Source organism: Haemorhous mexicanus, chromosome 20 (genome assembly GCF_027477595.1).
Source record: "Haemorhous mexicanus isolate bHaeMex1 chromosome 20, bHaeMex1.pri, whole genome shotgun sequence".
NCBI lineage: Eukaryota > Metazoa > Chordata > Aves > Passeriformes > Fringillidae > Haemorhous > Haemorhous mexicanus.
In genome coordinates, this window is record NC_082360.1 from 1421233 (window position 1) to 1445585 (window position 24353).

General features: G+C 48.6%; 1 protein-coding gene across 1 annotated transcript in view; it reads right to left on the reverse strand.

The window, feature by feature from the left end:
• Positions 1-24353, reverse strand: part of LOC132336834 (dynein axonemal heavy chain 9-like) — an 89337-nt gene that overhangs the window by 14886 nt on the left and 50098 nt on the right. The window contains exons 37-49 of the mRNA XM_059864731.1: positions 23953-24127; positions 21671-21844; positions 20429-20636; positions 17485-17650; positions 16049-16151; positions 14907-15146; positions 11954-12115; positions 11508-11704; positions 8963-9125; positions 7916-8039; positions 6609-6751; positions 4740-4901; positions 2729-2962 (exon numbers count right to left, since the gene is read on the reverse strand). Of these exons, the coding sequence (XP_059720714.1) occupies positions 2729-2962; positions 4740-4901; positions 6609-6751; positions 7916-8039; positions 8963-9125; positions 11508-11704; positions 11954-12115; positions 14907-15146; positions 16049-16151; positions 17485-17650; positions 20429-20636; positions 21671-21844; positions 23953-24127 (2251 nt within the window). The remainder of the gene's footprint in view (positions 1-2728; positions 2963-4739; positions 4902-6608; positions 6752-7915; positions 8040-8962; positions 9126-11507; positions 11705-11953; positions 12116-14906; positions 15147-16048; positions 16152-17484; positions 17651-20428; positions 20637-21670; positions 21845-23952; positions 24128-24353) is intronic.

Genomic DNA, 24353 nt, shown 5'->3' on the forward strand with positions numbered 1-24353 from the left:
TACTCAGCAATGGGTGCTGACCTCTGGGTGGCACACAGCACTCTGAAAAACAAATGACTCATCCCACACATCTTCCCAATCCATTATCTCCTAACGGGAAGGAGGCTTCAGCTTCCCCCAGCGCTGAGGATGCGCTGGCCACAGGGAGAGGTGGTTGTAAAACATTGCTGGAGGAGCAAAGTTGGTCAACAGCATCCAGGTGTCCAAATCTCCACAGAAAATAAAAAAAAGAAAGGGGTGGAGGTAGAGGGGATCACAGTGAAAGGAGGCAGAGAGGTTATTTTGAAATGGGAGCAGCATAGTAAAAAATACCTGCAGCCCCTGATACAACAGCCCCTCGTGCTGAGGCCACTCTGAGCCTACAGAAATCCACAAACCTCATCTTTAACTGGGCCCTGGAGAATGCCAGAGATGAGCACCAGTCCCCAGAGCTACAGCACAGCCAGGTGATACCCAGGGATCAAAATCCTCCTCCCTTACTTTGAAAATCCCCTGAGCACATCGCTCCCAACACAACCTGCAGGTGACACACCTGAGTGAGAGAGTGGACTCTCCACTTCCTCAGCCCCAAAACCAAGCATTTCCATGGGTGAATGTGAAGTTCAGCCTTTTAAGCCCATGTTTAAGACTGAACATGCTGGTATGATTTCCAATACTGATAAATATCCACACTCTGCTTTCAAATCAACAGCAGTTTGGACTATTGCGCACATCTGGTAATTTAGGTGTTTAATTTTAGGCCCCCAGTACTAATTTTAGTCTTGAATTTGACATGTTTGTCCTCACTGCTCTGCATTTTAATTACCTGCTCAGGGAGGCACCTCTCAGCCCAGCCTCAGAGCAAGCAGACACCAACACTGAGCTCTTTCATCCTTCTTGGGCTTTGATTTTCCCACCCTTCCCATTGCCTCCAAGTCCCCCACCACTGCTTTGGGGCTCAGCAGAGAACCTTCCCACACATCACCCACTGAAGAGAGGCCTGAAGGATACAGAAGAGTTCCCATGTGTCACAACAGACCCAGGGACTCGTTCTCAAAATATTCATTTCATATTACCCAAAAAAATAAACCTAATCCATCTTAGTCCTGAAAAAAGAGCAGCAGCCCACAGGTCCATCAGAGCTATTGCCTGCATGGGTGAGGTGAGGTTTTTGGAAAATATAATAAGTTTAAAATTTATAATTTAATCATTTCAGTCAGGTTTGTTTGCCTTTGTCCCCGGGGAAGGGAATTTATGTTTCTTTCCAGGGCATTGTTCCACTAGGCAAGGCCTGGTGAATTTAACATCTTAACAGACTGGGAATAGCAGAGAAGATACAGAAAGGATAACAACCATCAGCTCCAAATATCACCCCTGGCATGGTCTGAGACACCTGGGCTGGGAAAAGAGAAATAAGAATGAAACCCAATTAGCACCAGAGGTAATCAGAACCTAATTAGCATCAGAGGGGAAAAGATTTGGAACACACAGGAAACCAAAGACTAAGATATCAATGAACACTGAACCAATGAATCTCTGTGTGTTTTGACTGCATAAATTTGTGAAAAATCTGGCAAAATTCATGTGCCATGGAATGATTTTCTCTGCACACCCAGGCTGTGTGTGGATGAAATGATTTCTGTTGCACATCCTAGCCAGAATATAATAATGCCTCATTCTCTAACACTAGAAGTGTTGCTAGCAGGTTTTTGTTTTTCCTGTGGTTTTGGTGACAGGGTGTGTGCTGGGCAGTGAGGACACAGCCTTGAGGCTCTGGTGGGTGCCACCAGTGCTCTTTGCTACCCCCTCCCTCAAAGGAGATGCTACAACCTGCTCAGGGGACTTGGCAGTGCCCACCCCTGCCATGTCCTGCTCTGTGAGCAGAGGCTGTTTGAAGGGAGATGGAGATATCAGCACTGAGAGCACCAGCCCAGCCCATCCATCACCTCCAGGAACACTGAGTTCCCTGAGTGTGACAGATGTGATTGATGCCCCCAGCACTCCCTAGAGCAGATGTGTGGAAGGGGATGGAGCAGCCAGTCCTTCCTCCTCATCAACCCCCCTGCATTCCTCCAGCGCAGCTCCAGGAGAGCCTCATTTGCCACTGCAGAAGCTTTGTGAGCAAACATTTGTGAGAGTTAATAGAATATGAAACAGAGAGCAAAATGGGAGCACAGCAACAGATGTAGGTGTCACTGCAGGGGGGGTTGGGAAACACCCAGAACAACTTCTAGTCACTGCCAGAGGAGAGTGCCAGTGGGAGCCTTCAGCTGGGGGATTTTGGGATGAGTGATGTGCATTTCAGACATGTGTTAGCCTTCCTTAAAGATGGATAGCATAATGGAAGGAAAAATGAACATCAGCCTCATTTTAACAGCATGCACTGGTTAGTTTGAAAGAGTCTTGCTGAGGTTATTGCAGATTTCCTGGATGCAACTCCAAAAATCACTGACTGTCCTGTATTGTTTAGGTTGTTTTGCCACCACAGCTGAAATTTAAACATTAAAAGAGGATGGCGGAGCCAGCTGGATCCCAATCTCATATTATTTACTGAAATCTTTCAGTTACCTCCCAAACAGCAGAGACTGAGCACACACCTCTCCATTCTCCTTTCCAGTGCAGAGATTCACTTCTGCTCCTCCAGAAACCCAGCTCAAGCCAGACTAGAGTCAAGATCCAGCCCAGATGTAAAGCTCTCCCTTGAACCAGACCGGAAAAACAAGGAAAACCAACCCCCAGGAGTCCTTACCTGTGCAGAGGTGCTCTTGAGCTTCTCCAGGCCGTTCTCCAGGCGCTCCATTCTCACCTTTAGCTCCTTGTCCTTGCTCAGCAGCAGGCTCTGGTAGAGTTTGATTTGCTCCAGGAAGGACTTGGGGGTGGTGTAGTTGTAGCGGCGCTCGTTGCTGAGGTACAGCCGGGACACCTCGTTGACACTGATGTGGACGTGGGCCATGAATTTGCTTATGGAATCCTTGACTGAATCCTAAAGGGAAGATGGGGACATGAAAAGAAACTGTTTTAAATAGAAAACTATATATAAACACAGGTCTGTGCTGAATAGAAAGGAATTTGGTAACTTTTGATTCTGCTGCGGCACAATCCAGGGTGAAACACCTCAGCTGATCCCTTTTCACTGTTATCTCTAAAATAACTTTGTTGCTCATGTGCTTTATACCCCTTTTTTATATCTTTTTATCTCACACATTATCTTATTCCAAGCAATTTCTCTACAAAATAACAGCTCTTTTAAGTATAATTTTGGGCTTTTCTCCTGTACAAATGGGAAAAGTGCACACTCCTAAAAAGAAACATTGGAGGCTTTATTCTTCCTAGATCCTGCCTGGAAAAGCTAAATAAACAGAAACCAATCTCTATTCTAGTAGCAGATTGTCATCACGGAGAACTTGACCTATCTTTGCCCTTGAGATTGCCAGAGGCTCAGACACAAGTGGGGAGAGCAGCAGCTTATTTTCTGTGCAGGTTTGGGGCTGCCCTTGTGCTGGCAGAGCTGTCCTTTGCCTGGCAGTGCCATCAGCTCCCAGTGACACCTCAGCAGCTCCCAGTAAGATATCCTCAGCTCCCAGTAAGACATCCTCAGCAGCTCCAAGTGACACAAGAGCATGGCGCCCGTGGTTCTGCCCACAATCTTCTCCAAAGAAATGTGGAATGTGCCTCAATGATGGTTTGGTTGAGTTTAAAGCACTTCAGTGCCACCAGTGATGCCCCTCTGGACAGCCACCTGTGTGCTGAGGCCAACCCAACCCTCCCTGACACAGCGTGAGTGACATGGGGCCACCCCTGGTGTCACTGTCATATTTTCTGAAAAATCCCTTCACCAGGATTTCTTCTCCTGGGAAGCTGAGAAGCCTCAGAGAAAAATGAAAGCAAGAATTATCTGATTTGCTTCTCCTGTGTTTTGCTGCTTTGGAATGTGGTTTGGGGATTGTTTATCCAATGTGTGAATTGGTTTTACTTAATGACCAATCACTGTCCAGCTGTGTCAGGACTCTGGTGAGAGTCACAGGTTTTTCATTAGTATCTTGTTAAGCCTTCTGTAAGATCCTTTTGTGGTGGCATTCACAGGGGTCCCAGGACGAGGGAAGAGATGAGAATCTTGACTCCATGTTTCAGAAGGCTGATTTGTTATTTTGTGATATATATTATATTAAAACAAAATGATACAGTAAAACTATACTAAAAGAATAGAAGAAAGGATTTCATCAGAAGGCTTGAAAGGAAAAGAAAGGAATGGAATGATAATAAAATCTTGTGACTGCTCACAGCCTCGACACAGGTGGCTGTCATTGCTCATCAAGTAAAAACAATTTCACATGCTGGCTAAACAGCTCTCCAAATCACATTCCAAAGCAGCAAAACATGGAGAAGCTGAAGCTTCCCAGCTTCTCAGGAGAAAAGATCCTGGCAAAAGGATTTTTCAGAAAATATGTCTGTGACACCCTTTCTCTATGCTTTAGCATAGTTTTAATATAGCACGGTACAATATAGCACAGTGTGATATAGCACAGTACGATACAGTATAATGCGATAAATATGTTATGAGGAATGGAATGGAATGGAATGGAATGGAATGGAATGGAATGGAATGGAATAGAATAGAATAATAAATTGGCCTCCTAAGAACATGGAGTCAGATTCATCTTTCCTTCCTGCCGGGGGACCCTGCATATACTGCGGGCTGTGCCAGCGCTGTCCCCAGGGTCCCCCAGTGTCCCCAGCCCAGGAGCTGTGCTGGTGCTCACCTGCAGGGTGTCCATGTCCCGCAGGAAGCGGAGGCTGACGGACTCCAGGGCCTGGCGGGGCCAGGGCTGGAAGCAGTCCATGGTGGTGCAGCTGGCCAGCGCCGGGAAGCGGCGGCTGCGGAGGCGCAGCTTGGGGCCCACGGGGGACAGGCACAGAGCCACCTGCGGAGCAGGAGAGGGCACTGAGGAGCAGGGCAGGGGCAGGGAGAGCAGCACCTGCCCTGCCGCTGAAACAGTGAAAATTTAATAAGATAGAAATTATTTAGGTAAAATGCACCAGTTTAAATTATTGAGTCTGTAACTTGCTTGCATAGATGAGATGTGTGGTTTAGTCTGTGCTCAAAACTACCTCTTCTCACAAAATACTTACAAAAGAATGTAAAAAGAACTAAGAGAGGCCTCTTAAACTTTGAAACAAACTACAAGAAACAAACAAAATGATTTAAGAACTCTTTCTGTACTTTCAAATAAAAAACTAGCTACAAGTGTAACACAAAACTAGTACAAACTAGTATGTTAGTTTTTAAATATATTTAAAAACTACTCTATTCGTTTTTAAAATACATTTAGAATCTATTATATTAGTTTTTAAAATATATTTAAAAACTAATAAATATATGCATACTTGTATATATGCATAGAGTTTTATAATAAGTTTATGCATATTTATTTTACTAGTTTTTACTAGTAAAATATTTTACTAGTGAAAAATAGTAAAGTACTGGAACTAGCTACTAATATTTTACTAGTAAAAAGTAGTAAAATAAATATGCATAAACTTATAAAACTCTATGCATATATACAAGTAAAAGAGATTTTTAAAAGTTCAGAATTCTCAAAGACACACATGTCCTTTAAAAAGAATGATCCCCACATGCATCCAGCGCTGTAACAAACATTCCAGCTTTACAACTTTTACAAGTTGTAGAGTTAGTTGGGGTTTTGTCCACAAATCACAGCCCACCTTGGGCTCCTGACCCCTTTGATGCCTCAAGTTTTAGATTCTGTGCTGCTTTAGTGTAGTTCATTCACATATGAAGTGTTGGTGACCTCTCTGCACAGAGCAGGGAGACTGCTGCAATGTATTTGCAAGGGTTAACCCACAGTGTGCACCAGCCAGCCTGAGTTTGTCATCGAAGCCTCAGGAATTCATCAAGGCTATTGGAACATAAATTGTGTTAAATTAAGAAAGAAGAGGCTGAGAAACTGAATACCATGACTGCAAGAACTAAATAAGAGGACTGTGAAACACCTGGACTGTAACCAATCACATACTGTGAGAAATGCAGGCAGAAAACGAGTGAACAAGGCAAAGGCACCAAGGAAGAAGTGTGTGCTTAGTAGTTTGTAGAATCCATAAATATGTGTGCAATGTAAAAAACAGCCTCTGCTTGATCATATTGGTCAGTTGCTCAGGAGTCCTGGATTCCCACAATAGGAGGCAAGACAATTCCTTCTCTAGCTGGGGACCAAGGACAAATGACCCAAATCTCAGGCCCAAGAGCATAACCAACATGGACTGAAGAGAAAAAACAAGAAGGATGGGACTGCATAACCTAAAGCTGTAACTGGACAATTAACTCAATATGCAAATGGACCACAGATGGAAACTAAACTTTGTTTATGAAAATATGCCTCAAAGAGCTGGTTCTTGGCCTTGGTTGACAGAAAAACCAAGATAGGATAGAGGCCTTGCATCCCCTGGGGTTTGGAGCTCTGGGATTTTGTCTTTCTGGCTAGGGAAAAGTGCTGGAACTAGCTACTAAAACAATAACAGGCTACAAATATGTGTGTGAAGAACACAGAGAATCTGTAAAAGGAAAAAGGCAAAAAAATCATTCAGCACCAACCCCTCGTGCTCCATCTCACCTTCAGCTGCCGTCGGACGCGCTCGATGAAAAACCTCCAGCAATTCTCCCTGGAATCCACCAGCCCCCGGCCCCTGACTTCATTCCTCACACTGCTGATGATGTTTTCCACTTCATCATCAGGGAAGAGATCTGGGATTTCCCCTAGGAGAGGAGGGCACGTTTGGGTTTACACATGAGGATGTTGTTGTAGTCTCAGAGCAAAGGGAAGCTGCTGTCCCCCTCTTCAGGGGCTCAGGGAAGTCCCCTCCTCAGGTAAAACCCCTGCACCAGGTCCCCTGGGCCCCCAAAGCAGAAAAGGGGCACAGAAGGTCATTCTACTGAAAAATAAACATCTGTGAGAGCAAACTTTCTTATAAAACACAAGGGAAAGGAAGATAGAATAGAGTCAAAGCACAGAAAATAAATTTTTTTTAAGCTCTGCAGTCTAATTAGATTAAAAAAGAAATATTCAAATCCCTAATATGCCATATGTATTATAAAATCATTGCAGTTTTGCAAGTGCATTAATTACACGTAAAATTTTTGCAGCTGTTCAGGGCCTTTTCCAGCTGTGGCCAAATAACTCCCAGACCATCCAAACATTTTACAAGTTACAAATCTTATAAAAAACTTTTATAAGTTAATAGTTAAGCAGCTGTTTGCCAAAAATGCAACCAACCACTTTTTTTTTCTTAGTGTTTCCTTAATATATCACATATTCACTTCCTTTCTGGCTTCTGATTTAAAATCATCGTTATTGAGCCAGATACTTTCAATACACACACTGATCACTTAGGGAAATACAATAATCAGAAATCTGCTCATTCCTCAAAGAGATTAAAAGGTGTATTTTGTTCTAGATAATGACAACAAGTGTAACAAGTAATTAAGACACTTCCCATTACCTCAGGTTGCTCCAAGCCCCAATGTCCAGCCTGGCCCTGGACATTTCCAGGGATCCAGGGGCAGCCAGAGCTGCTCTGGGCACCCTGTGCCAGGACCTTCACCTTAGACTTGAGGGTAGCTAATTGGACAGAAACCAAAAAGTCCTGCCTGGGCAATTCACTAGAAAAAGAAGTGAACAAAGAAACTAATGGCTTTTGTGAGGTGTTTTACCAGGAGCAAGGACCTCCTGCACCTGGCTCGGTTTTTCTCTCTTTGTTATCTTCCCTTTTATTAAACCTTTTTGTTTCCAACACCACAACAGAAGCCATCCTGCTGATTTTTATCCCTCCAAGGGTAGCTGAGCTATCTTGGGTGTGCTACAGACCTCTGAGAGTTTATGAGACCTGCCTTGAGGAGGCTCCTGTAACACGAGGGCTGTACCTGATGCCAGGAAGTCGTTGACCAGCACCAGGAACTGCTCGTCCGCCACCTGCGCGTCGCTCAGCAGGAACACAGAGCCCACGCTCTTCAGCCCGGCCTTCAGGTACAGGTTTGCCAGGTCTGCCTGCAGGGGGGACACCAGCAGGGCTTGCATGCTGCAAAGCATGGGCCAGGCATAGAAATGGGATCATTCAGAACCGGCCCAGTGGCTGAGAACACAGCACAGCTGAGGCTCAGGGCTGGGCTGTTCTCAGGGCAATGCCAGGGGAGCCCAGGTGTGGCTGCAGCCCTGGGCAGACACACTCCAGCAAGGCATGTGCTCCTCTCCACAGCAGCATGTCATGTCTGGGGTGTTTCAGTATCTCAGATCAGAAGAGCTCTCTAAGGACATCATATCCAGCTGTTCCCCCTGAATGGACAAGGCCACCACTAACCCATGTCCCCAAGTGCCACATCCACATGGCTTTTAAATCCCTCCAGGGATGGGCATTTCACCACCTCCCCAGGCAGCTGTGCCAGGGCTGGACAGCACTTTCAGTGAAGAAATATTCCCTAATATCCACCCTGAGCCTGCCCTGGCCCAGCTTGAGGCTGTTCCCTCTCCTCCTGTCCCTGTTCCCTGGGAGCAGAGCCCGACCCCCCCGGCTGTCCCCTCCTGGCAGGAGCTGTGCAGAGCCAAAAGGTCCCCCCGAGCCTCCTTTTCTCCAGGCTGAGCCCCTTCCCAGCTCCCTCAGCCTCTCCTGAGGCTCCAGCCCCTTCCCAGCCCCATTCCCTTCCCTGGACAAGCTTCAGCCCCTCAATGTCCTTCCTGTCCTGAATGTCCCAGAGCTGTCCCCAGCACTGGAGGTGTCCCAGCAGTGCCAGCACAGGGGATGGGCACTGCCCTGGCCCTGCTGCCACCCCAGAGCTGGGTCAGCCCAGGTGGCCTTGACCTCTTGCCCACCTGGGCTCACAGTCATCCTCCCCCATTCTCTTTCCCAACACACAACAACCCTCCAGGGCAAACTCTGCTTTTTTTTTCCTTCCCCTCTGTTTCATGTCCCCCACCTTGAGGTCAGGGACGCCGTAGCCTTTCCTCAGGGTGATCTGGAAGACCTCCAGGGTGCTGAGGAAGGCAGCCAGGCGGGTCAGGCTCTGCTTGCCCGTGCCTCCCACGCCGACCAGGAGCGCGTTCCCCCGAGGCGCCTCCAGGATGCGGCTGATGCGGCAGCTGCACCCAGGCATGCAAAACCTCTCATTAATAACAGCACTCGCCCGTTTCTCTGCCCACTGCTTTTCAATACATATTTTATTCACTAGGAAATTGTGTTCTGAGCACGGTGAAGAATGGCAGTCTCGGAGATGTGGCAGCAATCAATGCTCATCTCTGCTGAGACCTGTTCAAAAAAACTCCCAAAGTTTGGTGGCAATTTAAAATGTGCTTATTTTTTTCCCCCACCTGCTGGACAGAACAACGTTTAAGTGAAGGTCTTTGCAGGGAGTGCAAGGGGAAAAGGATGTTACATTGACCTGTAAAAACTGAGAGCAAAGTTCAAGGCTCTGACCCTCCTCCCAAGAAAAACCCCTCTTCTCAAGGCTTTGGGATTTGTGCACAGGTGAGCCCTGCTGAGCATTACAGAACATTCACACCTGGCTGGAATGGCACAAACCTGCCTGGAAAACAATCTGTGTTCCTTTTATCCACACCACCTCTACATAAGAGTGAGATTTTCTCACTCTTACAATGAATTTGCTGTTATTTCCCAGGTCTGCTCACACCTGAGAGCCCTGTGGTGAACTCTGCCTCCCTTTTGTTCTCTTTAAGCAAATGCTGGCACCCCCACATGCTTCCCACTAGGTGAGGGGGTCCAGAAGATCCCACCTGTGGAACCCTCCCTGTCCAGGGTCTGAAACACAAGCCCCATCCCTTTATTCACCTCCCTTCACTATTTTCCTAGATTAATCTAATTATTTTTCACTTAAGACTGTGAGAAACACTACCCTGCTTTATTACAGCTCCAGTATTCCATAATCTATGCACAGACTCTGACCAATTTTTTTATAATTTAATAATTTCTGTGAAATTATTTCCATAAAAGCAATCCAGACTGAGAGGAGAGCTTTAGCATTCCTGCTCTGAATTTCCCAGGCCAGCTCTGCCCGTGTCCCTGCCTTGATGTGCTCCCCAGGGCTCCGTGCAATGACACAGCCCTGGATGAGGTGACTGACAGGTATCCCCCATGGCCCTGCACATATTAAGTCATCAAATGTCTTTTTTCCATCTTTTTTTTCCTTCCAACTGAAAATCTCCAGCAAATTCAAGCTGACATTCAGAAGCTGCTTGAGATGGAAGAAGTTGTGTATTTCAGCCAAATGCAATTTCCAAATGCAGTGAATGAGATTCACTCGGCTCCAGTGAAATTGTGAAGTGCTGCTGGATGCTCAAATCTTGCTTTCCTCATTATTCTCAGTATGAACTGGAGGAGCAGTGCCGTGTTTGGCAAATTCCAATTGCAAATCCCGATTTATGTAAAGTGCAAGAGCAGCACAGGGGCAATATTCAAGCAGAAATACTCATGGGCAGCAGATTCCACAGCCCCCATGGATGGAGGAGGGAATGCCCAGACTGTCAGGGAAAATCTGCCCCAGCCTAGTGGACAAAAATACAGGTTGGGAGCTCTTGGAACAGACAAATTTATATTTATATATATATATATATATATATACACACACATATATATATATACACACACACACATATATATATACACATACACATATATATATATACACATATATATATACATATGTGTATATATACATTTTTATATATATATATGTAAATGCTACTCCTGGATATATACAGATATAGTTAAAAGGCTGCCAGGTCCAATGAGAATTAAAACCACCCACCCCGGCTGCAGCAGGTCAGGGGCTTCCTCCCAGCTTGGAGTCCCAAATCTGCACCTCCTGGGATCAGGTTTCTGTACAAATTCCAGCTCTGATTGCCAGAGCAGCTCCATCTCCTGAAACCACCCAGGGCCAGCTCTGCATCCCAGCACCCAGAAGTGATTCTGTCTCTGCTGGGATTCCCTCAGGCTGTGTGTGAGAGCTGGAGGTCCCCCCAAAGCATGTAAACAGCTTCATAATAATCAGCAGGAGGCTTATTTTCATATAGTCCCACATGTCCAATTTCCAGCTGGAATCCACCTGCACCTCTAGGCATTCCCATGCAAGCAGGTTTTCCAAAGGATCAAAGCAGTTTAAATGCCTCCATCCTTTAAAAGCAGCAGGCTGAATGCACATAATCTTTATACAGTGGAAAATCCCTCTCAGGGCCTGGGTAAATGTGGCCCTAAAGCAGCAGTCAGCATTTGGGGGAAGCCCAGTACAACCAGTTCTGTCCTAGCTGGCAAGGGAAGACACAAAAGCACCTGAATGTTGTCAAATCTGAGAAATGTTTATGCAGAGTGCAGGACCTGGCACATGGCCCTGTAGAACTACAAATTATTTGCCTCAGCTCATGCATCCATATTCCTACATCCTCCAGGAAACTCCACAAAACCACCTGCACAGACAAATGATGGGGGAATAAAGTCAGAAAAGCCCTTACACGTGGCTCATGGCATCCTCAAACAGTACCAGGTCCATGGCAGCATTGACTTCATTGTAGCTGTCCAAGGCTTCCACGAGGATCTGGTTCAGCTCCTCCCAGCTTGCAACTGGCCTGTATCCAGGTTCTCCAAGGCCTTTGGCAAAATGGCAGTAAATATTCATGTGTTTGGCCTGCTCCAAAGTGCCCTCAATGTCCTGTAAAAGAGAAGAAAATAGAGAACAAATGCAGGAAAACCCATTGCAGCTCTGAGCAACCTTCCAAGGGAACTACGGTGTTCCAGCCTTTTTATGTCCACACAGCAGCACCTGTGTGTTGGAAAATGGGAAACAGGCTCAGGAGTGAAAGAGAGGGAAGGGAAAACCCCCAGAACTGATTTCCCTTACAATAAACCCACTCTGTTCCATTCTCATCAGCATTAGACCCCATCAGACCTCCACACTTACGTCGTAACATTTCTTCACCATCTCCTGCTGGATTTTATCAAAAGTGTCCCAATCCACTTCCTCAACCATCCTGTCCCGGTACACCCGGTTGGACTCGTGCAGGTAGAGCTTCACCAGGTCTTGGGGCTGCTTCAGGCATTCAGGGGTAGAGAACAGCAGGCCCTGGGGAGGGCAAAGACAGCCAGGAAACCCAGGCTTGGCCCTGAGGGACTTCACCCCAGCACCACCAGGCTGAGCCCCCCTCACCCAGCCTGCACCTGAGCCACCCCACCACCAAACACTCAGGGAACGTGCCCTCTGTGAATCCAAAACTCCCAAAGCTGCTGCTCAACCCAGAGGGGTTTGAGTTGGAAGGGACCTTAAGGATCATCCCATCCCACCCCTGCCATGGCAGGGACACCTCCCACTGTCCCAGGCTGCTCCCAGCCCCAATGTCCAACCTGGCCTTGGGCACTGCCAGGGACTCAGGGGCAGCCACAGCTGCTCTGGGTAATCTCTGCCAGGGCTTCACCACCCTTTACAGCCAAGGATTCCTTCCCAAGATCCCATCTAAACCCACTCTCTGTCAGTAGAAAGTCATTCCCTGTGTCCTGTCCCCCCATCCCTTGTCCAAAGTCCCTCTCCAGCTCTCTCAGAGCCCCTTCAGGCCACAGCCAGTTCACTTCAGAGCACTCCTCAGGCTGAACAACCCCAGCTGTGCGCCAGCCTTTCCTCCCAGCAGAGCTGCCCCATCCCCTCATCACCCTGGTGTCCCTCTGGGCTCCCTCCAGCAGCTCCAGGTCCTTCCTGGGAGGTTCCCTGGTGCTGGGACCCCCAAGCTGGACAAGTGCTTCAGGTGAGGTCTGACAAAGCAGCACAGAGGGGTAGAACCACCTCCCTGAACCTGCTACCCACAGCTCTGGGAATGTTTCCCGCCTTCTTTTGAGGGTTTACACTCATTACACCCTTTTTAATCCCCCTCCCCTGGCCGGGCTGGGGTCCTGCTCTCAGCATCTGGGGCTCTGCAGAGCCAGGCACCAGCCCAGACCTGGTTCTCCCATCCCATCCCCATGCCATGGCTGCTTTGTCAAGAAGGGAAAAAAGGTTTGGGAATGTTACTGGTGGCTATTTTTTCTTTTAATCAATTAATTCTAATTAGGTGCATTCTGCCTGCAGGAAATATCAGTTGCTGTCTGCTTAGCACAGTATGTTTACCATGAACTCTATTAAAATGCATAAAAGAATTATATTTCAAAGAGGTGTCGCCTATACTAAGCCTATTAACAGCACACAGGGTTTTCAATGGTATGAATTAAACAGACAGCTTTTATTCCTAACATCTAATTATTTATACATTAAATATTAAATGCATTGAAAGCAATGTAAAGCAGGCCCTCTCAGCTCACTGGTCCATGGCTCAGTTTGTTTGGGTTTCATATCTGTCAAATTATTTTATTTATTCCAGAAAAAAAAAAATGGTGAGAAAAGCTGACAACTCAAAAAGAGGAAGGAAAAACACATCAGATCCAAAACTGATTAAAATCAAAATTAAAAGTCACTCAGTCTCTCTTAGAGGGACTGAATCTAAAGACCCCCACAACCCAAAAGCAAGAGGAACACGTGGCTGTGGGTCACTGCATCTGGGATGGAGGTGGGGCCAACATTTAAAAGAAACAAACAAAAAAAGAGGATGGGGAATCTCCTGAAAGGAGAATGAGGAGCATTCCTGTGACCCTCTGGCCCAGAGCTGGGATCTGCAGGATGTTTTCTGTTACCCCCCAGCCCTGGCACATTCAGCAGATCAAATTAAAGCCTCCCACTGAAATGCTTCTCTCTGAAATGTTCTCTCCCTGCACCTCCCAAAGCCCAGATTAACTGAAGGCAGGATTTACCCAGACCCACATCTCACATCTGAGCTGCTGCTCAGCCGAGCACAGTGACAGCCCTGACTCCTTCCTGCCACAGTGGAGTTATTCACTTTTCAAGGTCCTGGTCCCAGATCTCCCTGTCTGTCTCTGCTTCAGCTCCTGTCTGATGCAGGCACAAGGCTCTGAACTGCCACGTCCCCACTTTGTGAAGCAGATGTTAACAAGGACAGTGACAAATGACCAGCTGGGGGTTTAGAACAGGCTACGGTGCTGACCCTCGGTGTGGCTGCTGAGGAATTTATCAAATTTTATTAATCAGCCTGAAACTCTGAAGGGCTCTTTGAGCAGTAAGACCAGCTGCTCCAAAGCACGAGACTGCTGGGGTAAACAGGAAAACAAAATCTCACCAAGGATGGAAGACAACATTTCTGAAGCTGAACAACCTCACTTTGGTACAGGGGCTGGTAATTCAGTTTCAGTGGTAAAATCAACCCTGGTTTGGATTGATTTATCACTCTCTAACTGCCATCCTGCATGCCTAATGCTGAGCACCTGAGAGGACGTGCTGGTACAGCCACCAAGCTGCCCTGGCTCTGGCAGAGCAGCTGAACCAGCCACCCTTGTCCTCTCAGGGCCAGCAGCCCACAGAGCATCCAGCCTGTGTGGTGGGGTGGTGCCACAGACCCCCACACCCCCACCATGGGGTGGGGACCACCAAGACAAGCCCAGCTCCAGCACCTTGACAACAGCCACTGCTGGAAGGGCTGGGGTCAGGAGCCCAAAGCTCTCTCCAGTTTGTCCTTTTTCCAGCCAGAGGACATTTCAAACCCCTCAAAACCTACACCTCCTTCTGGAGCTGTGCGTCCCTCCCCACTGGCCACAGAGGAGGCTGGAAGGTAAATAGTCATGGGTGATGGCTCTGGAGTCCATTCAAAGCCAACCAGGGCTCAGGGAATGGCCCCAGGTCACCCCCTGAGCTCAGGGGACACCCATGCTGTGTCACTACTGAGTGGGACACTGTGTTTGGCTCACCAAGGGCCAGAGGGACAAACTGCCTGTGACACGGGGACAAACTCCAAATGGCACAGGACAGGAGCTGCACTTACTTGGAAGATATTGGAGAAGTCTCTGAGGTTGAAGACGTAGTGGAACTTGACAGCTGTTGGCAGGAAAGTGGCAGCCACCTTCCGGTGCAGCCCCAGGGCCAGGGCAATGAGCTGCTGGGCTGATTTTTGCACAGCCTCTGAGAAGTTCCCACTGGCCAGGTGCTGCACCAAGATGGTGCTGTAGATCCTGGATAAGGAGTCCTGGTCAGGGTTGGAGAGAGCGAAGACACAGAAGTGACGCTGAGGAAGAGAAAGTGAGAGGTGGAAAGGTCAGAGAGATGGAAACCACCTCCCAGGTCAGTGCCCTTTCTGTGGCTGACACAGCACTGAACAATCTCCTCTGGGCTCCACTTCCCAGGAAAGGCTGGCCCAGATGATCTTTGGAGGTCCCTTCCAACCTGGGATGCTCTATGATCCCATGACTTGAAGTCCACCAGAACTATGTCCCCCCTCCAAATTCCCAGCAGAGGACAGCTGGCAGGAGACACCTTCTGCTGGCTGAACAAGGGATTTTCAGTGGCATATCACAAGGGAAGCTCAGTCCACTAAAGAGCTGAGGGGTCCAAAGGCCCCACAGAGCCCTGGTGAAGCCCAGGCCTGTCTCTAGTAGGAGCAGCCCCAGAAGGTGCCACCTCCCAGAAGACCCTTTGTTGATGAGGAACTTGCAGAGGAAGAGAACATGGAATGCTTAAGGTTAGAAAAGACCTCTGAGATCAGGTCCAACCTTTGAACAAATCCCAAAGCATACTTTGGAGCACCATTTTGGAGTTCATTTTTGAACACAGTCAGAGCTGGTGACTCCACCACTTCCCTGGGCTGCAAGTTCCAATGCCTGACCAACAAAAGACTTTCAAGAACTCTGGTCCAGCAGTAAGTATCAGCTAGAGGAAGGTAAAATCTGCCTGTCTGAATCGGAAGTTTTCCTGAGAGTGGGTGTCCAGCTGCCCGGGAACTTGTGACCTCTTCCTTCCACTGGGCAGCAAAACAAGAGGAAACACAAAGAAGGGAGAAATTCCATCAGGAATCAGTCACTTCATGCTGTTTCCACTGATTGAACGACAGCAGGATCTGCCACAGGTTCTCCTGAAGCCTTGAGCCTGAGCAACCCACCCAAAAATCAGGGCTGTGGAGCAGGGCTTTACCTGGAGCCGGGGGTTGATGGTGAAGCTCCCTGCAGTGGGGTTCATGCAGGACACGTACTGCACGTTGCTGATCTCCTTCAGGGACAGCCTGCTCCTGTCGTACCTTGGGGCACAGCAAAAGCCACAGAAGGTGACCACACACCCCTGGGTGTAGGAATCCCTGTCTGCCCAGGTGGGTCAGTCAGTAGAGGCTCTGAATCCCTGGGTTGTGGGTTTGAGCCCCACATTGGGCACCAACTGTAAGAATCTGTGTCTGGATGGGCTGTACAGGTCCAATCCAGCAAACTATGGACCCCAGCCCACAGGATCTTCCATGGACAGAGGCAAAAGACCAGAAGTCCTCTTCTCCACATGGGGACCAACATCCCATGTTCATTTCCAAGGTGGGAAAGAGGGTGTTGCCTCATGGTGGGAGACTTTAAACATGGGGGAATGGGGGGTAGAGGAAGAGGAGCACAGCCAATGGGTGTCACAGACACATTTTATGAAAATCCTTTCATTAGGATCTTTTCTCCTGAGAAGCCTCAGAAACGAAATGTAAACAATGATTATCTGCTACTGTGGAATGCAACCAGAGCTGTGCCCCTGTCCCTCCTCAGCACCCTGGGCTCAGCAGGAGCACCGAGGCTGCACCTGCTGCTGAGAGCAGGGCAGGGACCTGGACCCACCTGGGAAGGGACAGGTAGCACATGGTGTCCCCAAGGCATGGCATTGCTCCCACACAGCCTCTCTCTGAGGAGCCCAACCTCCCCAACACCCACAGCCCTGAATTTCTGCATCCACCCCACTGCACCCGTGGTTGGGAAGATTTTGTTCAAGTCTGGGCACACACAGCTGAAGAGACTGGGAATGTCTCTGCCTGGTCTTTCCCCTGGAAGAGCTGTGAGTATCCCTGCCCTGCTGGCTGCAGTGTAAAACACTCCACTCTCCTTCCAGAGCACTGCTGCTGGTTTACTACAGATTACCTGTGCCTGGAAAATGACTGTTTGCTGCTGCCTGGCTGAAAACAGCACCGGGAGCTCGCAGCAGGGGCAGTCCATGGCCTCCCCCCATGCTCAGGGAATGTTTGCTGGGGACATGGGACAGCCCAGGGTGCACAGTGCTCTCCTCACCCACAGCGTCCCAGCCAGCTCCACCACGGGATGGAAGAGGGCTCTGCATTCATCTCAAACTCTGTTCCCAACACCAACATGGACAAAAAGGTCTCAGCCCATATTTGCTGCTGTCATCTTGTGTTTCACCCACCAAAGACTGTGAACTTTGGGTTTTATAGGTGTGGCAATCAGTAGTGTTGTAGAATTTTTTGTTAGATGACAGCTTAGGGGAAATTTGGGCTTTAATCTAATCTTATAGTTCTGCTTTTTTGCTTTCCTTGCTTTTAATAGCGCAGATCTGCCAGCTATCCACCCTAGGGCAAAGCTCCAGCAGGCTCATACCAGTGGCCATAGTCCAGGTGCTGCCTGAGCAGGGTGTGGGGCTGCACGGTGCCGTAGGCGTCCACCTGGGGCATGTTCAGGTCATCCATGAAGTACACCAGCCTCTTGGTGCCTGGGGGGCCGTAATTCCTGCCAGCCTTTTTCTCCAGAGGCTTCTCCAGCACACCTGTAGGGCCAGGAGGGACTGGGATGAGTGCAGGGAGCCCCAGCCCTCCCAGCTCACCTGTGGTGTTTGTGGCTTTTTAGGAAGGAAGGGCATGGAGACAAAACTCATTTGGAAGCTCTGGAAAATTCCCGTTTGTTTTAGCAGAAGGCTGAGGTTATGTGCTACTCTAGACTGGAGCATATTGGGGATATTTACAATGCTGGAGTGATATTTAATGCAGATCACCCCACACTGCTGCACAAAATGTTTTATAGGTTATTGATTCCTTTCACTGCGGCCTGAGAAACCTTTACTGCCTCAGGAAGGGGCAAAGCCAACAGCAGCAGCTTTTCTGGGCCCTGGGGTGAATTTCCTGCCAGGGCTTTTCTTGGAGCCCACCCTCCCTCCCAGGTGCTCCCAGCCCTCCTGGAGATGGAGGCAGAATTTATTTCACTGACACAGTTTGGGGTTATCACCAGTCCTGTAAGCAGCAGCAAGGCAAGGAGCAATCCTTTGTAATTAGGGACAACTGGGAGTTTTGATAAAAATTTGGTGCAAATGCACACTTCAGCCATCCCTTATCAAGGGCAAAAGTTGTTAGGGAAAATTTATATTCTGGGTTGTTTTTTTCAGACCACAAATCTTTTAAAACCCCATTTGTTTCCTGCTTGGGTGCCCTGCAGACAGCCTGGTTACCCACTAAGAATTCAGCTGTTTTCTTGTCACAGACTCTTCTGCACAAAGCCATGAATTGTGCTTAGAAAAATGATAGATTTTTCCTCAGTGGAGTCTCTCTCCCCCTTCAATAAAACCACAATATTTGAAATTTCTGGTAGCAAGTCAAATTAAGTGTTTCAAATAAGCATTTAATTTAAATTTAATTAGGCCTTAATTAACACATAAAATCAGCCCTTTTCGAGGTTAAACAAGGATGCAGGAGATTCATCATAGTGAAATGCAATTACTGGGGATGAAGTGACACGTTTGTGGAAGTTGCATTTTAATTCAAAGCTTATCCCACAATAATTCTGCAGGGTCCCTGCTCTGGGCTCCTGACACATCCCCATCAGCCCCTCAAACACTCACTGCACACCAGACTTGGCAAGTGTGGCCCCTCTCACGCTGATGGCCATGGGGGAGAGAGTACCCAACCCCAAAAACCAACATTTATTGTCATTTTCTCAAGCAGATATGGAGGGGCAAGGTGGGGAATGAGGGCAGGGATGGAGCTGATGGAGGAGCAGAGGTCCAAGGGGGCATGGAGCAGCACTCCAGAGGTCCAGGCTCCACAGGCAGTGGGATTGATCAAAATACCCCAAAGAAAATCCCCAAACTGTGCCCAGGTTTGGACACAGAGAGAATCTGGCTCCTTTTAACCCCCATGCACATAAAAATCTGTAAGCTACAGGTCCACAAAGTTTGTTTGAACCACATCCCTTTGCTTCCCCTCAAGAGTGCAGCTCTGAACCTTAAAATCTCTGTCCCAACAGGCTCCTCGACTTAAAAATTCCTGGCTTTCAGGTTGGCTTTTTCCAAGGTAAATAAAAACTAGAATCCCAAACTGCTTTGGATTCCCATTTTACAAATCTAAAGAGGCACCTGCTGGGGAAGAAAAAAAAGCAGCCAACTGACAAACTCCACAAAAAGGGACAAATTAACTAAAAATGAGCAGTGGGGAAGGATGCCAGGCAGCATAAATCACACTTCCCTGTGATGAAGATGTGCTGGGCTCTGCAGAGGAAGGAAGGGGAGGTCTCAGCCCGGAACAACAAGGACACCCTGTACCTGCCCCACAGCTGTACACACTCACCTGGGCAGGTGGGGAACACCAGGGTCCCCAGCTGAGCCCCCTCCCCAAGCCAGGGCACTTCTCACTCCAGGAGGAAAAGGAAAAAGGGAGGTTGCAACCATCACACTGCCCACGGCTGTGGGACTGGCCAGAAGGGGAGGTTTTACCCATTTTTTTCCTGGAAGGGCTTCCCTGGGGCAAGAAATCCCTCGGGGGGTCTGAGCCCCCCAGGCCAGCAAGCTCTGTGCCCCTGGGGAGGGGGTGGCACCTGCTCCATGGGACATGCTGGGCTGTGGCAGGACAGGAGCACAGCCCCATGCAGCCAGCCTGCACACAGCCATTAACACCATCCTCACTGCTAATTGGGATGCAGTTCCCATCATGGCACCCCGAGGACAGTTTGGATCCTCTCCAAAAAACCCATCTTATTCTTCAATTCCATGTTAAAAACACTTCAAGTCAAATACAAGCCATGGAAACCACAGCAGATTGAAGCCTGGGCTTTGGCACAGCCCTGAACCAGAGTGGTGGGGTTAAGAATGCAAATCCTCAGGTTGGAAAACATCTTCCCCCCAAAAGCAGGGCTCTGCTGAGCAGAGAGCTTCACTGTGGGGTCCTGAGTGTGCCCACAACAACATGGGCAACTCACCCATGGGTCTTTGCTTGAGCTTCCCAGAGCACATCCTGCTCCAAACCCCAATGGATGCCCCAGGAATGGCACAGAATGGCACAGAATCACACAGTGATGATGTGACACAATCACAGAATGGCACAGGATGAACCCAGCTGGAAAAGACCTTTGAGATCATCGAGTCCAATCTTTGACCTAGCACCAACCTGTCAACTAAACCTTGGCACTGAGTGCCACATCCAGGCTTTGTCAAACACCTCCAGGGATGGTGACCCCACCACCTCCCTGGGCAGCCCATTCCCATCCCCAACCACCCTTTCTGCACAGAAATTCCTCCCGATACCCAGCCCTAACCCCCGAGCACCGTGTAAGAGCTTACCTTGCAGCATGGCAGAGGTGGTGTAGTAGTTAAAGGGGACCTTCTTGACCAGGAAGGTGTCGGTGTCCAGCGAGCAGAGCGTGTCCCCCAGCAGCACAGACTTGCCCGTGCCAGCAGTGCCCACCAGCAGCACGGGGCGCCGGCGCTGCAGCAGCCTGGCCACCAGGAACCGCACCCGAACCGTCTCAGCCGTGGGCACCAGGCAGGCCTGGGGGCACAGCACCCACCTCAGTGCCCCCTGCCCTGATGCCTTCAGGTTTCAGCCTTTTAGGGAAGGAGTGATGTGCTGCTGCCAGCCATTAAAATCTATCTTTTCAGGGGAAACCCTGTGTCACTTATTTTATGAAATATCATGTGGATATTTCATAAAATACGAAATATCCACATGGGCATATTTTATGAAAAATCCTTTAGGATTTTTCTCCTGAAAAGCCGAGCAGCCTCAGAGGAAAAGAAAACCAATAATTACCTGCTGCTGGGGAATGCAACAGGTGCATCTGTGATTGGTTTCATGTGGTTGTTTTTAATTAATGGCCAATCATAGTCCGTCTGTCTCAGACTCTCTGGTCAGTCACAAGATTTTATTATTATTCCTTTCCTTTCAAGATTTCTGATGAAATCCTTTCTTCTATTCTTTTAGTCTAGTTTTAATATAGCATTTACTTTTAATATAATATATATCATAAAATAATAAATCAGCCTTCTGAAACATGGAGACAAGATTCTCATCTCTTCCCTCATCCTGGGACCCCGCAAACACAACCACACCCCTGGGAGAGGCACCTGCATCCCCCCACAAGATCACACCTTGCTAAATCAGTGATGATTTTTACAAGTGATCTGCTCACTGTGCCACTTCTGAAAAACACAGAGAAGTGCAACTGGCAACCACCATTTACTACCTGAGGAACTTCTTTCTTGGCCCAAACATAAAACCACCTCTATGTACAGCCACGAGAACGACAACCAGTCAGGGTGTCTCAGAGGCTTTGTCCCTGCTCTGTCTCACCACCCTGGGCACAGCAGCTCCCTGCCCCTGCTGTACATCACTTGTGTTTGGAAGATGGATGGAGGTTGTGCTGTTACAGCCAAAGCAGAGCAAAAAAAGATGGGTGATTTAGTTGTATCCAATAAAGAATTCCAGCAGTGCCTGGCCTTTCACCAGACTTCATTGCAACACCCACATTCAGTCACTGAAACACACGAGCTCCTCCAGCCCAGCAGCCTGCCGGGGTCACCTACCTGCAGTGGCACCTCTGGATCAAATTCAAACTGGGGAATAAGTTTAGACCAAGGCTCAAACTTCTTTGTTTCTGGGTCAACGTAGAAGTCAAAGACTGTGCCGTGAGAAGGGAACTTGATTGTCTTGAATTCTGCCACCCACCACTTGCTGAACTCCACTCTGTAGTCCACCAGCTGCCAGATAAAGAGAGGAAAAATTAGACAAATCCAGAGAAATTCATTAGAGATGGAGAATGTTATTTATCCCAGTCCACTAGAGTGGGATAAGTCCTTAAAAATACATTCCACAGCATAACAACCTTATCCTTTTTCCTATTATTAAGGCTAATTTTTCATTTTCTTCATTTTTTCTCATCACTCCTATTTATTCCCCTAAATAATTCATCCTCTGTGTTGATCACTCCTAGTATGTCTGAGATTAGACAGATGGATCAATTTGAAAAAGAGAAATACGTGCCTGTGACTAAACAGACACTTGATTGATTTTTGGTGCCTACTTCTTCCAACAGACAAGGACACCACATCCATCTCCATCCATGGCCATGGACAGTCAGAGCATGCATACCAAATCTCTTCCTCATAAATCACATCACCCTGCCAACACTTAGTTGTTGTTTTCTGGCCTCTTTTCAAGCAGGAGCAGCAAGCCCCAGTTCAGCACAGAATGGGAGAGGGGCTGCTGCCACAGAGCCCAGCAAGCTCCTGCTTTCCCCCCTTCTATCCCTCCATGCATGAGGATTTTCAAGCATCTGAACTTTTGTTTTTTGGGAGCTGGGGTGATAGTTTTTGCTTTAGACACTGAGTCAGAATTTGCAAAATGTGCTTAGTCCCCTTCCTTGCCTCAGGTCTCCTCTGTGAAACTGGGCCAGCCACTGTCTGAACCCTTCCCACGCAGAGCACAGGGACTGCAGCCCTCAGCCCTGGGGAGAAACGGGGGGGAAGGAGGGGGAAAGTGCTGCTAAAAAGATGTCTGGGAGAGAGCACATGCATCACTGAGCTGGTTTTAGCAGCACAGTTTGTTCCTGGGGCATCTCTATTAGGTCTCTCCTCCCCATAGCCACCACATGGGTTTTGGGGAGCAGGTGGGACCAGGGACTGCTCAGCCTCCCTCAGGAAACCTGGCTTTGAACTGAGTGTCCTCTGCAAAGCTCCCCAAGCCACCACACATCAAAAGACCAGAGGATTTGAAAACCACATGATTAGCATCCAAGATTTTGCAGTCTCGTGCTGCCCAGAGAGGCAGAATGACTGTAATCTCCTTTCTCCTGCTGTCACAACTCCTCAGCCTGGCAGCAGAAAAGGGATGTGCAGCACTGCTAAAAGCTTTCTCACAGTGCTGCCTCGCCCTGCTCCCATGCTGGGAGGGGCTGAGCCCTTAAGTGGAGCAGTCCCAGCCCCAGCTCTGTTGCCAGAATGGTGTTGAGCTCAAACTGCTTCCTTAACAAAAGCCCCGTGTGGATTTCTGCTAATTTGAGGGCCTGGAAATGGCAAATCTATCATCTGGTTTTATGGAGGGGCCCTGCTCCCCACCAACAAACACCGAGCAGTGGGAAGCCTTCCAGCCTGTTTCTCCTGACATTTCAGCAGCAAAAGGTCACCAGGCAGGGCACCTTCAGCAGGGAGCAATAAACAGCTTTTATATTGGATCGTTTTTCATCAGGCTCCCCCTCGCTCGGACGCCGTGTGCTCACGCTCTCCTCCCTGACATTTACAGAGCAGCAACGCCCAGAATCCTCCCAGAGGGATGCTGAGCCTGCTCCCAGCTCCTCCTGCCACACACCCAGCTGTGCCAAGGCCCTGCCATGCCAGGGCTGGCTGCTGTGGCATGGGAATGCCATGTCCAAGTGCCACCAGCCGTGCCCCAGACAGAGCGAGGGGCTGAAGTTCCTCTGCTGAGGCAGCTGCTGGGCATGGACCAATTTCTGAATTGAGCTGTGCCCCCCAGGCTTGGCTTAAAAGTCACCCTGCACTGACAGAACCAGGGCTGTGGTTTTCCCAGCTGGCACCCAGGGAATGGAGGGTTAAATCCTCCAAAGGACCACAAAAGCTGCTCTGGCTCTCCACAGCCTGGAGGTGATGGCACCACGCTGGGCTTGGCCATTCTCCAGTGTTACCACCTGGATAATGAGGTCTCTCACAAAAGGGATTGTTTAGTTCAGGTTTCCAGGTCAAACAGCAGCACTGACACAGATTTAGGTCTGGGAAAGTAGCAAAAAGCAGGGAAAAAACAAAGGCAATAAAAGGTCTCTTGAAAGATGCTGATGTGGCCCCTCCCTTCTTACCTGGTCCTGGAACATGGAGCCACCAAAGGCCCAGACAGCAGCAAAGACAAAGTAAAGTTCATAAAGCTCCTTGGGACAGTCAGGAGGTGTGTTGTCCTCTGTCAGGAGGCATTCCAGGAGGTAACACAGCATCTGAACCATGCTTTGCTCAGGAATTGGAATAATCTTCTTAAATCTGAGGGAAGGAAAAGGAGAACATAATTGGGAAACATAACTGGGTGAAGCACCAGGGCTGCTCCCAGCCCAGGAAAGCAAGGCAGGAATGCTTTGCCAGAATATCAGCATTTTCCTTGTCAGCAGGAAGAAGAGAACACCCATCCTCTGCCTGGCCCTGCTGGCACTGGCACACACACACATAATAACAGTAATCAGAAGTTTCAGGCATTTAAAAACTTTGATCC